This window comes from Solea senegalensis, linkage group LG7, assembly GCF_019176455.1.
Source record: "Solea senegalensis isolate Sse05_10M linkage group LG7, IFAPA_SoseM_1, whole genome shotgun sequence".
NCBI lineage: Eukaryota > Metazoa > Chordata > Actinopteri > Pleuronectiformes > Soleidae > Solea > Solea senegalensis.
This window is the reverse complement of record NC_058027.1, coordinates 16934749-16950989: the sequence shown is the minus strand read 5'-3', so window position 1 is coordinate 16950989 and position 16241 is coordinate 16934749. Positions and strand designations below refer to the sequence as shown.

Genomic DNA, 16241 nt, shown 5'->3' with positions numbered 1-16241 from the left:
ATACTGATGTGGCCATACATTTTATTTACACAACAATAACATTAATACTATATCCTTGAACTTCATTTGTAATGAGGAGTTTACCGACAACAGTGTTCGCTCGTTCAAGAAAGCCCTGAAATCATATTGTGTGCACTCTCGCAGGGATTGCCAGTACAACCACAGCCTGTTCAGTTGGAGCAGCCAGGGTTTAAAGATCATACTCAAGGGCAACAACAGTGGTATTAATGCTGGAGGAACACTGCTCTTTAACTTTCCTCACACACATTTATCCAGTGTGTCTAGGGATCAAACTGATGACCTTCTACTCCCTTTCCCGTACACACACACACACACACACACACACACACACACACACACACACACATGCAGGTGTGGTGATAGTGGCTACCTGCTCAGCTTTGCAAACATACTGCTTCAGCTTTATAACCTGATTTGTTCTAACTCATGTATCAAGAATTGTCTGAATTAAGTTAGATTGCAATATGACTCTGCGATAACTTCACTGACCAAACACATCTTTAAGATGGCAAAATCAATGATCACTGTGGCATCCATCATCGTTCATGTGTGAGACGAAAGCAGACAAAGAGAATATTGAATATTTAGTACCAGTTGGCTTGTCTGCTGAGCTTAAGATCAGCCTCCAGTCTCTTTACATCAGCAGTCAGATTGGCTTTGTCCAGAGCCAGACTCCTGTTCTCTTCCAGCAGACTGGACACTCTGAGATGCAGCTCGTCCATCTCAATCTTGTTCCTGTTCACCAGCTGCTCCAGCTGCCTGAGTGTCAAGACCAGATTAAAAAAAACTTGAACACTTTTTGACATGATGTATCAAGTCACTGTATATGTAGCAATATACAGAGATTTGTCGATATGTAAGCAACACTATGTACATTTTGTTGGATGTGCTGTCACAGTAGCAAACAAAAATTTTATTTGACAATTGATGATTTCGTATTCCTTTTAACTGACCCTCTGCTCAGTCGATCATCAGTTTACACACTTCTCATAGCGTTCCTTTTTGCTAAATAAACTTGCAAAGAGCCGAGTGGAAGTGAAAGAAACATCATTCTCCCAATGGGCCCCATCAAGACCTGGCATTAACATCCAATCTGAGTGACTCAGGGAAAAAACAACTATTTAGTAGCCCGTGGGCATGATGATATTAGACAGAATTGCAAAGTAAAAGTGCTTGTTTCGATATAAAATGATTCACAATATAAACACATTTATGATGCACAAAAACGGAGAATTAAATAGAAAATTTAGCAAATAATGACGAGGATAACTGTGATTAAAACAGCTTAAATATATAATTTCATGTTGAGTGTAACACATTTAATAAAGCAATGATTACAAACGACTGTCTTATTACTATTATAAAAATATTGCTGGCAAATACATTTAGTCTTATATTCTGTCTCTATTCCATCAACTCGCACAGTGGTGGGAGGGTCACATGTGGCCCCCGGGCCACCAGTTTGACACCCCTGACATACATGTAAGATCAGATGAATACTGATGTCATGTCTGTTTGCAAGAACAAAATGATGTCTTTGTCTTATGAGTTATTATGCCTAAACGGGGACTATTACACGTCCGTGACCCATCAAAGTTATTTTGAAGTGGTAATATTAAGGTAAAAAAGTGACTAATCCTGCAGAATTGCATTACTGCTCTTGCTAATTTGTATCAATAATTAATAATAATTTAAGACCTTCTTGCGCAAGTTCCCTCCAATCAACTTTAAATTAGTGCATTTGTTGTATGTTGTATGTCTTGTTGTTGCTCTATGTGCTATTAGGCAAAGTCTTGTCAAACCTATTTGATAGATGCAGTGAGAACTATGTTGCATTTCCAAACATCAACAGCAAGAGAGAGTGTGTGTCATTATTACAAACTGTTGGGTAATTGTTTATAGTTCTTGTTTCAAACGAAATGTACCCACACTCAAGCGCAGAGCAGCTGCTAATACTGATTTATTCATATTACCCTTTCAGTTTCCCAGTAATGCTGCAATGCTCATCCCTGGTGACAGCTTCCTTCAGGCGGGCCTGCAGAACTTGGACCTGCTTTGTGTTTTTCTGCACCACCGTCCTGCTTTCTTCCAGGTCCTCCTGCAAACGCTCATTTTCTGCCTCCAGCAACATCAGTTGCTTAGACACCTTGGACACTGTGTGGACAAAGAAAGGGAGAGAGTGGAGAATTGAAGATAATAAACAGACTCAATTCAATAAAGGCAGAGCAATACAGAGGAAGGACATAAGACCGTAGTGAAAGAGTAGAATCCTGAACTTTTACTCAAACAGGATTTTTACTTGTAACAGCACTTTCATTTATACTGTACCTTCAGAGTGGTGTCTGCTGTGGTTGGCCTTGGTCTTGACGTGCTGAGCCTCAAGTTGATCAATCAAAACCTGATTCTCTTGCAAAACTAAAAAGGCCTGTTGCTGTAGTTGATGACTGCAGGAAGAGAGAATGAGAGAGATTATGTAAACTTTTTTTGTCAAATTTTTAAATTAAACACTTAAAAAAGGCAACAGACTGTAAGCAGAGGAATTGGCCTTTCTGTGGTTTCCTTTGCTGAGTCATATTCAATACCACAAGTGCACCATAAACAACCAACAGAAGAAAACACCATTGACAGCACTTGAATCCGGTGGTTGCAAAAAAACAAGTCTCTTTGAATGGAAGTCTATGGGAAAATCAAGTCTCTCTCGATTTGCCTTTTTCAGTAATAGTACATTTCCTGACGTGATAATGGCTTCGGGGTAATGGTTTTGTGCTAATGTTATGTCCCCTTCAATACAATATGGAGTCAGGTTTGTGCATTACATTTCCATTTGGAGAAAAATTGTTGTTCAAGTGTGGTGTGATTGACAACTGGTTGCAAAGAATCTGAACAGGAGTTCAGATTCTGATGGGTGACATCATTACCAGTTGCCACTTGCATCGACTTTATTACAGTTCAATTCTATATCTTTCTCTTTAGTCCCTCTGTCAAACTGAAGAAATTTAGATTACTGATTACTTAGATACGTGAGCATCACAATGTCATGCCAGAAAAGATGGAGATTATGCAGAGGAAATAGAAAAAACACAAACTAATATCTGGCTTTTGTCTGCAATGGGAATATAAACAATTGGCATTCACTCCAGGTTCAAATGACCCTGCATTTTTATTCCCTGACTTCAGCTCCAAGCATTGGTAATATAAATTAGTTTAAAAACCTGCATATAACCTCTAGTTTTGGTGTAAAAAATGTTTACCCCGGAGTAAATGAGGATTGTATTAATTTCCATTACAGACAAATGCTAGATGTAAGCAGGGAATAATATTAAAATGTAAAAAATATCACTGTTTTAATTCATACAAAAAAGTTTTATATCTTTTTTTGAAAAAGTATACACTTTACTTTAGAATATGCATGCCATACAAAATTAAAGTCCATCTAAATTACTTCAGGTGAATGACCCAGAACTGAGGACAAAAGCAAAGCCTACTTTAAGGAATCACAAGGCAGCATAAAATGCAGTTAAAAAGCCTTTATATTGGTTAGTTCATAAGACAAAGCACTTTCCATTCACACCCCGTCTCTAACTGCAGCTGTGTCATGTAAAAGTGAGTGCAATTATCTGAGGTACCAGAGAGCTTCATTATTTAAGTAGATAATGTGACCCTGTAAGTGTCAGCAATATTACATGCTGGAGGGGAGAATTAGAATGAGAACGTAGTGGTGGACAATAAAGGAGTAGAAAAGAAAATTGCTAATTTTAATGTATTATTTCACAGCTTTTTGTAACACAGAAGACGCTAGCAGCAGCTACAAAGAGAATATCGTTTATGATCATTTGTGAGGACACCTTTAGGCAAAATGCAATATTTATGCACTTACTATATGTATAAATATCCATACATAACCCTAACCATCTCAAATGAATGGATGTTCTAACCCTTACCATAACTGAAAGATAATTCAAACATGTCATCATAGTGAGGACCCTCAAAGACATAATGCACACACAGGCACAGAATTCCTTCTCACCAGTCCTTCTGAGTGACACCTCCAGTCTTCACCATTTCATCATGAAGTCTCTCATTTTCTTTGACAACCTCCTCCACACGAACTTGCAACCTCTTCACCTCTTCCTGTGAAAAGTAAACAAAAGTAAAAACATAATGACCTCAGGATTTAATAATAATGCAAGGTAACATGACTGAAACTGCGAGCAGATGCCACCCCTCTGCAAGGATTAGGAGTTTCTATAATGATTTGCCATCCAGAGACAGTGACTAAGGCTTGGAACTCCTATGCTGCTGTGCTACACCTCCAGTAGAACTGTTACTTTACACCTCATGGTGTAACTGGATTTTCTCCTTGCACGCAAAATGTGGCAAAATTTCTTTTTTTAATGACATCAACGAAAGAGGGAAGGGACAGAGGGTAACAAGTTATTAGGTTTAAGGTTTTATAATTTCTTCACCATCTCATATATTTTCCTTTTATTCATTGACAGATGCAATAAAAATTTGTTTTCTTTTTTAAAACAAGCTAATAGTCTGTGCTTGAAGATGGAAAAATAAAGTAAAACTTAATTACTCTTCCACATTTACAGTAACCACCTTGCAACACATACAACAACAAAGCCTTTTTGTTTTTCTGTGAAATTGTCACTATGCATTATTCACAAGTTAAATCATTACCCTTAAAAAATATACGAACTACGGCAAAAGCAATAACCAAAGTTCAACATATATCTATATACATACATATACACACACACACACACTTTTTATTTACACTATTTGCTTTTTTTATTTCCAAGACACTGACTGCGAGTCAGAATCAGTTAAAATATCATTCATATACCAGCACTATATACCACTTATAATGCGTCTCCTTTTTTCACCTCCCAAGCGTATTGCAGGTTTTCATCCCATGGGTTGTATATACGGAAGGCAGCACATTAAATGCAGATTGAACTGCTGCTCATGGCTCTGATAACACAGCCCATTTAACATTCTCATGCAGGTTGATGTGACAGATGATTGAGGGGGTAATAAGTAGAAACTCACACACACACACAAACGCAGACAATCAGTCAAAGACACTTTACCTCCATGGTTTGCAGAAGAATATCTTTCTCAGTCATTCTATCGTCATAGGCCAGCAGCAGTGGAGACAAATACTTAATGTCAAGCTATAAAAAAAGAACATGGCATAAAATTAGGTAAAAACGTCACTCCTGTTATACACAACTTAAGGTAACTTAAGGCAGGGAAATGCATTTCAGCTCACCAGTCTTTGTTAAGTAAAACCACTCCAAGTGCAAACTAGCTTGAGTTTTATTTTCTCTTCAGCCCGAAATCTACCAGTCACTACTTATGATTGAGTTATGTTGTGTTTTCTGAGAATTCTGTGCATTTGGGGATTAGGCAAATTTGACTTTCGGAATTGACCGTAGATGGACTGGCGACCTGTCCAGGGTGTACACCGCCTTTCACCCTACAGTATGTCAGCTGGGATTGGCACCAGCGACCCTCATGTGGAGGATCAGGCGGTAGAAAATGAGTGCGTGTTGTCTCTCTTTTCAGGTCACTTCACTTCCTGCCCTCTTGTGTCTTCCTATCCGTCTTCCTCCACCTGTGCTAGTCATCTGCCCCGCCCTAATTAGCCACACCTGTTTCTTGTTAACCATTCTTACTTGTGTAATTAAGCTGTGTGTTTTAGTTAACGAGTGCCAGAGCATCTTTCTGTGTTTTCAGTAAGAGTTCCAGCAGTTTACCTTGTGATCGCGTTTTCTAGTGTATGACTCGGTTTTGTTATTTACGATTTAGACCTTTGTCTGAAATAGCTCTGTTTTATTGAACTGACCTCTAAAGTAATAAAACTACCCGTGATTCAACCCGTGCCTTGGTGGAGTCCTGAACTTGAGTCATTTTGTCTAAATTATTGTAATTCTACCAGGCATGCTGATTTGGTCATTTAGGTGATAAAGCATACTTATCTCTGTGTGCAAATTATTACACATATTTGAGTAACATTAAAAATTACATAAACAATCCTGTTAAACATATTGATACAATGTCATTAATAACATTTACTCACCAGCCAGGGAGGAGGAGTACCAGTCTGTGGTAGGCCACTGATTTTGGAGCTCTAAATGTTGAATAGACAAACCGACACAAACCGAAACGAGACAGACAAGACAATCAGTCAGCAGTTAGTCCATCATCATCATCATCATAGCAAGGGTTTACATAATGTACATTTTGTAAAAAGTTGTTCTTGACATAAGGCAGGGCAATAACTCAAAAACAACACATAATGTAATGTCACAGTTTCTATATGTGGCTATATCAGAACACAAGCCATTACACATATTATTGTGTTGGACGTTTTGCCTCAGTTTTGTAAAATGTGTATGATGTTCTCTGTCCAAAAAGTTTAAAACCAGAATTAACTCGTTTATTCCACTTTCATTTACATGTATATGTATCCATTTATATATCTTCCAGCCCTACTATCATAAAATATGACAGATCCACCAGGTTTAAGTCTTGCATGTTACAAGCCATATACTCCATATAAAGACTTTACAGTACAGTTCTTTTGTACACAACTTTACATTTCCATATAAAGGAAACACATGTGGAATCAAAAGAAAGCTATTATCTTCACTCTTCTTCTTCCATTTTAGCTAATTAAACCAATGTACATTTCAATCTGTTATTATTTAAATATTCCACAGTTACTGCTTCCTAATTGTGCTCCTTTATCTTTCTCATTTCACCAGTCACATTTTTCAGCAGGCAGTGATGAGGGCGAGTACAGCCATGCAGCTACATACATATGAAGCAAACTGATAATGATGGGAACAGTGGATCTCCTGGTGTGAAGACACAGCATGTGGTGGCCATGAATAAAACCACAGGCTGGAAAAAAAAAATTCAGCAGCACAGTGCACAATGCCCAGCATGGACAGACATTCAAAGACAGGAACAAGAAACTCCTTTAGTCCAACATATCAGATGGAGGGACAAGGGAAAAAGAGCCTTAACTCACTCAGCAGGGCTCTGGTTCAAAGGCAGATTTCTATCTTCAAGGCTTAGCGATAAAGAACTGTATTCTTAGTTTTGAAAGTAGAAAATGAACATGATGTTCTATTCACAGGATATAAGATTAAATTTGACGGGCGATGGGAGTACACTGCAGGACAGAGCAGGAGATCTCATACACCTGGTTTAATTTAATTTTGGCAACTTGAGATAGGGTGAGACAAATTGACAGACAAGTACAAAGGTTCCTGGTGCAATTGCCTGACACTACAGGCTCTTCTTCAGATTTTTTGTGAAGCCTATTCCACAGTGTCTGGAGTGGGTTTACACAGAAAAGGCCGAATACATTCTGTATATTCAAAGTCATTGACAAGGTATGATCTTGTATCTTGTCATACCTCTTGTTTGGACAATGGCCTGAAGCAGGTTTGGTAGCGGCTCAGCTCCACATTCAGACGGTGAACTGTCAGTTTGAGGGCATCATTTTCATCCACCAGCTCCTGAGCATGTTGCCTCAAATTCTGCATCTCTGCCTGGCTGCCTGCAAGAACCGTACATTAAAAGCTATGAATATTTTTCAGACATTATGGAATTCTCTAATTGTGAGCAGTTCATGGGCCATGGGAAAAACAAGCACTGTGCACTACATGTGAAATAAAACTCATAATAACGATATAATAGAAGAATAATGAGATGGTGAAAACTTAAAATATAGACTACTACAGTGTACTGTACATGTTTCCATACTGCTTTCTCCTGCCCACCAGGAGGTCATAGTTATAAACCTCCAAGCCAACCTGCTAGAGATTTAGACTGTCAATGTTCTCTCAACTTTTGAACTCTTTTTGATTTTCCACACTTCACGGTTTCTTTTCATTGCTCTTCATCTCATCATGCTAAGGAAAGGTTGAGGAGATAAAGGATCAGAGCCATCTGAACCATCTCCAGCTCCTTCCTTTCACGCCAACACATGCATCTATCTGCTGTGGCTCACTGCTTCATTTCCTCTCTATCTTTTTCCTTTCTTTCATCCCTTTTCCTCTGTTACGCTTTCCTTCACTCTGTCACTTCTCTTTCTCTGTGTGTGTGTGTCTCCAGTGGGTTCCTTCACTCTACCTGCAGATGACCTCGGGGTTGAAAAAGCTTGGCTCTGACTGATCTCCCGTTCCAGGCGCTGCAGTCTCTCCTCCAATAGCTTTTGTTCCTCTGCCATTCTAGTTTTCTTTGGCAGCACCGCCTCCCTCTGCACCTCACTGTGCATGTTGGGCTTTGGAGACAGCTGGGTGGGGTGTTTTTGGTTTTTGGCTTGACTGGGGACGTCTGTGTTTAGGATGGCTGGCACAGCTGAAATATTAAAGTGAAACACAGTAAATTTATATATTCTAAATTGAAGGATTCATTTGGCAGTTACACAAATAAAGCCCATTTTTGGAACTGCAGCATCAACAAGCATCAACAATTTTACACAGACACAGAAATCAAATGGCAGAAACCAAAAAACAATGATTGCGATCACAAGAGTAGAACAGAAGGGGAGAGTTTAAAAGAATGTGGAAAAGACAAAAGACAATACATTCAATCTTGTGGAGACTATAGCAGTTTTGAGTGGGGCTGAACAATTGAGCTTTTTCAAATGGTTATTGGTCAGTATTATACAGTATATAGCCGTGTCTTGGTGACCACTCAAATCTGTTTTTTGCCATTCACCCATTCGCTCAAACATTCATACAGCACATCAATGTGTAGCACTATCATACCCACGCATAAAGCTACCAGCACTACCGTCAGGAGCAATTTAGGTTTATGTGTCTTGCCCAGGGATATGTCAGCATGTAGACTAGAGGAGCCAGGGATTGAACCCACAAAGATGATCCGATCTACCAATTATCCATGGCTGTCCCCTCAACTCAAAATTGCAATATGAAAAAATGCAAATTACAAACAACACCTGACCCAGGGTTTGGAATGTATGTCAATGAAAGATTCTGAAATGTGACTAATTTCTCCCTGCTTTTGAATAAAGAGGAGTTATGATTTTTGATAGAATCTTATCTGGCAATGCTACATCATGTTTAAAGTCTATTGTGCATTGAGTGTTGAAGTGAAACTTAATTCATTCATTGTCTACTGCTTTATTCACCACTCACTGGAGCCAATCCTTGCTGACATGACAGTGAGCAAATAAAGAGAAAGGGCAGAGCAATGTTTAGTGTGTAAAGGTGTAATCCAACAACAGTCGTATGAGGGTGGAAATGAATCATAGATAATATCTGTATAGGATATTTCTACATCTAAAAGGATGCCTAGCTTCTAAATGACATATATACAGTACTTAACAAATGACACAAAAATTAATTAAATATTCAGCAAAATGAAAAAAAAAAAACAGCAGGCAGCTGTAGAACATACGTGGTAAATCTTGTTTGCGCCTGCCAGAGCTCTTAAAGACTTTCTTCTTAGAGGAGCTGGTCTCAGGAAACTGGTTGCTGGCTTCCTCTGTGAAATCTGTGTAATAAGATCATTGTACCATCAGTGAGTGAATACAATTGCAGAGGACAGCATGGTTTATATAACCCCTTTTTGCCATGACCTGCCTTGTTGTAGTTTCTTTCCTCTTGGCTTAGCTAATATACAATAGTGATAATGATTTCCATTAAATTCTAATGAGCTAAATCAGCATTGCGGTTGTGACTAAACACCATGTTATCTGAACAAGACCTGTGTCTCTTTCCTTCCTTCACCACAGGCAGAGCAGTCATATGTTGTAGCTGCGCCTGATGGATTCTAAATGAGCATGCACATCTTTCTTTAATTAATCTAAATTGCTATCCGCTATCTTCCAAGATAGAAGTATCACAACAACTTCAAAATTTGATCGTCACTACAGCATGACTTATTAGTTAAACACTACTGTGTTTACACACTTGTTTGGATTTATATACTTTTGTCTATACCAGTTTGTGCACCCACCTCCTGTTAGTTTAAAGTCAGTATCTGTAGCAGGCATTTCTCGATCAGGCATCTGAGTCGGCCGTGTTGTTTCTGTCTGCACAACAAACAGACAGACAGACAGTCAGTTAATCAGACAGACAAGTAGCTCCTTTCAACCTGATTAGTGAACACCACACTATCAGTTTCCCTTTGAGGGAGGCTATTACAGAGACCACTGCATTCATGGCCATTGACAAATGTGGACTATAAAATCCTGTGCATTTATTGACACACTAAAAAAAATGTAAGTGAGTCACAGAGTTGAGTTCACTGCGAAGCAGGGTTGCTGTTGAAAAAGAACATCAAAAGAGATGAAAAAAAAGGAATAAAATGCAGTTGATGACTAGATAAAGTGTTTCAGAAACCAGCTATAACAAGTGTGTATGTCAGGCCACAATTGTAAGTCTAACACAGGTATAACTGTCGTGATTAGAAGGAATATCTAGTTAATATGCCAGCACAGCAGATGGATTTTTGTTTCCCACCACTCACATCCTTCAGCATCTGATTAAAGAGACTGTCTGTTTACAGTACTGTATATTTCTTCAGGTCAAAGTCAGATACAGTATTTCTTGAGAAGTGAATTTGTGTGTGTGCTCACTGCTCACCACACATTATGGTACAAGGAAGAGGAAAATCATGCTGTGTGTTGCTAAAATGTTTCCAACTAATTGAGTGAGGTTTAGCAGCAGGCAGCCAGACTTCAAGACAGTCTGAATAGACTACTGTAAGACTGGAAAAAAGCCCTCTGGGGCCATTATAGGCAAGTAACTCGAGGTACAGGACAAGAACATGAATTGAACAATACCCCTCAAGTCTGTGAGAACAGCCTCCTGGCTATAATGACTGGGATACTGAGCAGAAGCCTGCCAAACAAAAATGCATTTACTGTTCAGACCATGGGGAAATCATTGACAATAAGTAAGAAAAGGAAAACATTTCAGTTGGCTGGTGGAAAAAAGTGCACTTTATAGTCAGTAACTAAAATAAATCACAATTACAAAAGGGAGCTTTAAAGGTAGCTTACAGGCCTGGAATAAACCTGAATTGTCAACATCAGAATTGTTGAATCATTGGTGGCAAACACTGCAAAATTGTATTTTACAGCAATGCAAGACATTTAAGCCAAAAACAGAAAACCTGCAATGACAAATGACAACAGTAAAAGTAAATCTCCACCAACAGTGACTGAAAGCATATGTCAATATTGTAAGTGCTTAAAATGACTACTTAGTTCAACAGCAAGGATACAGATATGTTTTTACAGTACACACCTCTGTAAGTACACTGTATCTTTATTCTGTGTACAACTGTGCCTCCCAGTGGGTATAACTGCTATCACAATACGTTTCAGAGACATCACAAACTAAACTATGTAAAAAATGTGTTACATTCTGTCGTTATCTTCCCTCAGAACACACATTCAGAATACACCGTGTTTAAAGTAGATCGTCTGACTGTCAGACTATAAAGAAAGAGGTAGTGTGTCATGTACTGTACATTAGACAGTGATCAGAACACTTGGAACGCTTGGACAGCACAAAATAAAAGTGTCAGAGCCACATAAAGGAAGCTCAGTCATTTATATTTAGTAAATACTGTTTGTGTTTACCACGCTATCTGGCAGTCTTTCTATGAAACATTACATTTTCTCAACATATTCCTACCCGCAGAAGCTGAGTTACGAAGCAGCAGGTGTTTGTGTAACACTTTCAAATTGCTGTCAAAATATTATGTGTAGTTTGAATGTTGCTGCTTTTTTTCTACAACAACATGTTTTATCTGCCGTCCCTTCAAATCATCTCATAAATCATGTTTTGGTTCTCCTCAGGCAGTGCACTAAACACTGTGTACTGCACAGAACATAATGACTCACAATTAGCACCTCATCCCCACTTTAAAAAACCTAATCTGTCTCAGTAAGACATTCTGGTTGCCTAGGAACTGTATCACCTCAAAGAATTTAATCCCACTATAACATATACTGCATATTCTGTATTTGTTGTATAACATGATTAGTTACTGTGGCAATCTTATGTCATTGGTCAATAAGCGACAGAAGTTGAAGTCTAACTATTGTGTTAAAAAGTTCCCTTTCAGTCTACAGTTATTTAAGCAGAGAATGAATTAGTTTCCAGTGACAACTACTGAGATTAGGATCACAAACCTTAAATACCTTAGATTTTAGAGGCAGAGCATAAAGAGGTTCTGTGATTGAACAAGTCACCCCTCCATCCAGGGTTTGGTAGATGTGGTCCTCCCCATCCTCTTCATCCTGTACTTTATCTTCCTTGTCTTCCAGCTCATTGTCTGAGTGGTCAGAGGAGGACAAACGTTGTCGGCTCCCCAAATCTTCAGACCATCTGTCTCTAATGAGGGTAAATAATTGAATAGTGGAGGGTTTACATTTAAATTTTGTTTTCTTAGAGGGACAAAGTAAGGCAAGCTATTGAGCTTCTACTTTAACATTTTTTTGACAGCAAAATACTTCAGTTACGCTAGGAAAATGAAATCAGCAGCTAAATGAGCATCATTATCCCTTGTGACATGTCACAGTGTCTTCAGCAACACTGAATTGTGAAAATAAAAGGTTTATCACAAGATTATAATGTAGGGTATGGGGAAAACATACGTTGTTGAGAATAAAAAAAAAATAATAATAACTAAAAGGAAATCATAATATTGTTCATTTTGCTGGTGATCATATAATAAAGCTATTTCTGGAAGAAGGAACATCCATGATTAATTTTGGTCTATGGGACTGATTTTCTGTTTGGACACACATGATAAACACAAGTGAGGTTTATGTGACACTCCACATAATTATAAGTAATAATTTGTTACATAGCTTGAAATAAATGGACATATTTTACCTGTTGTAAAGTGCTGTGCTGATGTTTGGCTCAGATATGAAGGACTCTGATCTGTCAGTCTCAGAGAGAGACCTAGTTCTGGCAAGAGGGATGGCCCATGTTTGTCCAGTGAGTGATGAAGACAAGATGGCTGCAGCTAAGGCTGATCTGTAGGTCGAAAAGACACAATTCATTTAAGACTTCGCTTCACAGAAAGGTATGAGAAATGCAAGCTACTGGTTCATTTTGTTCTAAAGTTGATAGTGATGCAATACAATATGTAATGATATCACGTTTCCTTAAAGGAATTTAAAAACATTGTTTCATATTCAGCTAGTTGAGTAATATGGTTGAAGACACAGCAAAGTAACAACAAAACCAGACTCAGTATATACCACAAAGAAATTAAACACCCCTTTCGCAATTAAGTTTTTGTAAAGAAAGTACATTTATGATGATTATTAGTAATGAGCAGATCAATAATACCAGTGATCAATCAATTAAGTAGATACGTTCCATTGGAGAATGATGACAGTGAAATTTCTTACAGGGATAAATCAGGATTGTACATTTCTACAAGTACTTTTTTGGGTGATGGGTAGAAGCATCATCTTCAAAACATGGGTCAACAATCTGTTACTATCTAGCAACATTTATATTACTGAGGTCACAAGTTAGCAATATTGCCCAGCATTTGTCCAATAAGTAAACCATGAGAGACACTGCATTGTTGAGAATACAAATTAAAGAAAGAAGCTGTGTGCACAAACATTGCAAGAACATTATTGAAAATGATGATGTAAATTTAACCTTGTCATTATTATGCTTGGTTTCCATTTAAACTTGTAAAATGGTGCATGCGGGACAAATACGGTTTAACAGGAAAAACTTTCAGGAACAACAACATAATTAAATTATGTTGGGAGGTTAAACATGGATGGACACTGTACTAAGATACCTGGGCCTCTCAGGTGAGGGGTCAGGGCTGCGGGGGGGTGGGGTACGAGGCACTGCAGGCTTTGGAGCAATGGAGGCTGCAGGGATCAAACCAGGAGCTATGTGCCTCTACACACACACACAATGAAGGTTAGGAAGAGTGTTAGCATTACACTGACATAAAACACACACACACACACATACACAAACAGACTCACTATAATTTGCTAAACTTGATTTTACATCTATATATTTGGACAGCCCAACCACAGCCTTATTTCTGACATTCAACCATAACCAGTTAATGCCCAACCTTAACCTGACTACAATTCAAATCTTAGCCCTAAATGTTACCAGTTCCTCAAAAATAAGGTTCTGCCTCATTAAGAACAGGTTTTGGTCTCCATGAGGACTACTGTTCCTGACAAGGCCAGTCTTTATGCCAGAAACAGCCCTGTGTAAGTAAGTACACACAAACACACACAGAGAGTTGTTTTTTATGACAATGATGAAAAGCAGGGTTTGGGTCAGACCATAAAATAAATTAAATCCAAACTGAGGAAAAACAGGCTCAAAACACAGACGGTAAATACAAAGAAAACACAATAATATCATCACACATTTGAATAAAGAGATTACATGCACCAACATGTTTGCACAGCAGCAGAGGACATTTTCCACTTGAGACATAAATAGTATTGAAGAACACTTTACTTTGCCCCAAAACAAACAAGTTAATAAATATATAATACATCACCCAAGGTCAACTAACGACATTAAAAGCATACTTTAATAGCAGCATTCAATGTAAAACAAAAATTGTGGTTATGTTAAGGTTAAGGTTAGGGCATTAATTGGTTATGTTAATGATAGGGATAACGCTGTCCAAATGAATAGAAGTCAGTGCAGTAAAAAGGTTTTTGGGGGTTAGGACCTGGTTTTAGGGCTGGGATTAAGTTTAGGTGTAGGAATAGGTATTTAGCCATGATGTTTAAGGTCAAACAAAGAATGCTGCGCGATAATATGTGTATACACAAATACATACACACATATAATTCACTGAAAGTATATATAAAGTAGTTAATAGATGAGTGGATACCGGATTAGCCACTTTTTCGGTCAACAATACTAATTCCACACACCACAAGAGCTGTAAACGTGACTGAACTGTCGTAAACAAACTTTAGCTTTAGTTGTTTTTTGTTGACGTGAGACAAAAAAGCGGGACAAAAGCTTCACTTGTTTTCTTAACGACTCAACACTTACAAACTCCTTGTCTCTGTCCCTCTGAAGTCTCTTCAACATAGTGTTAAACAGCACGTTTGTGAGCCTCGTTATTGTTCCGGTTTAAGCTAACAGCGTGTGACGTGGTGACCGTGTATCCTGCGAATCTAAAAAAAACATTTGTAAAGTTTACATTCGCGCCGTCATAAGTGCCGCATTAACTGTCAAACGAACATTAAAACACAATGTGAAGCTAACTACAGCCAACAGGGTGGTCGCCGCAGGCTCTCCTCGTATCTAGACGCGTTTCAGACAGCAGGCACGTCCATATAAAATTAGCGCTGATTGGCTGAGAGAGTAGAAACGAACCAATCAGTAAGTGACATATTCCACCTAGCAACGGTGTCCCTAACAACAGCCTGCCTGACCAACAGGGGGCAGTGTTGTTCAATTTAATGACAAACCCAAGCCACCTTTCTTTCTTTCTTTCTTTATCTTTCCTTTTCTCTTTTTGCAGGGAGACTCTGGTAAAACTGCTGGATAAATATGTGTATGTATTGTTTTAGTCACCACCATCTGGCTGTAACTTGTCTGAAAAATTCAGTGGTTTTTATTAAGCATTACTCATTTGAGAATGGATTTGGTTGGTATAGTCAACTAATTTACTTGTTCTTTATTCACTTGTCCTGTGAAGTGCATAAAATGTGCTCACTTCTACACACGACAAGTACAGACCACACGTGTCATGTGTCAAATATCCCGGCATTGTAGAAAGTCTGATGCCATGAATGGTATGAAAGGCCTGAAGGGTAAAACTTAATCACACTGCGTTTGTTATCTGCCTGTATGATGGTGGATTACATTGCCATATGAGCACAGGTTAAAAAAGTGTCGATTTGGTGAGTGCTGTCCCACTGAGGGCTGAGGTCAAACATCATTCCAGTCATTCCCAATGTGCTTGGCCACTGACATATACATATCCAGTAGTTTATTGAATAATAATAATAATTTTATTATATTATTATTATGGGGGGGAGTGGCGCAGTGGTTAAGACCGGTACGCAGTGGTTAAGACCGGTACCCTATGTGCGAAAAACATCGTGGTCGCAATGGTCGCAAGTACGATTCCACCCCTCACTGACTGTACTCAATTCCATTGTAAGTCGCTTTGGATAA

The 16241-nt window shown here is 38.5% G+C and overlaps 1 protein-coding gene across 2 annotated transcripts in view; it reads right to left on the bottom strand.

Moving 5' to 3' along the window:
• The window catches only part of cep89 (centrosomal protein 89), a 37793-nt gene extending 22425 nt beyond the window's left edge, over window positions 1–15368 (bottom strand). Inside the window, exons 1-14 of one of the 2 annotated variants that reach the window (XM_044029460.1) lie at window positions 15108–15368; window positions 13864–13970; window positions 12927–13073; window positions 12230–12422; window positions 10033–10108; window positions 9472–9567; window positions 8179–8406; window positions 7461–7612; window positions 6113–6163; window positions 5121–5204; window positions 4049–4152; window positions 2350–2465; window positions 1995–2175; window positions 613–780 (exon numbers count right to left, since the gene is read on the bottom strand). In XM_044029460.1, coding sequence (XP_043885395.1) covers window positions 613–780; window positions 1995–2175; window positions 2350–2465; window positions 4049–4152; window positions 5121–5204; window positions 6113–6163; window positions 7461–7612; window positions 8179–8406; window positions 9472–9567; window positions 10033–10108; window positions 12230–12422; window positions 12927–13073; window positions 13864–13970; window positions 15108–15146 — 1742 coding nt within the window. In that variant the 5' untranslated portion in view covers window positions 15147–15368. The remainder of the gene's footprint in view (window positions 1–612; window positions 781–1994; window positions 2176–2349; window positions 2466–4048; window positions 4153–5120; window positions 5205–6112; window positions 6164–7460; window positions 7613–8178; window positions 8407–9471; window positions 9568–10032; window positions 10109–12229; window positions 12423–12926; window positions 13074–13863; window positions 13971–15107) is intronic. The other variant, XM_044029461.1, reaches the window with a different exon arrangement.
• Window positions 15369–16241: the final 873 nt, after the last annotated feature.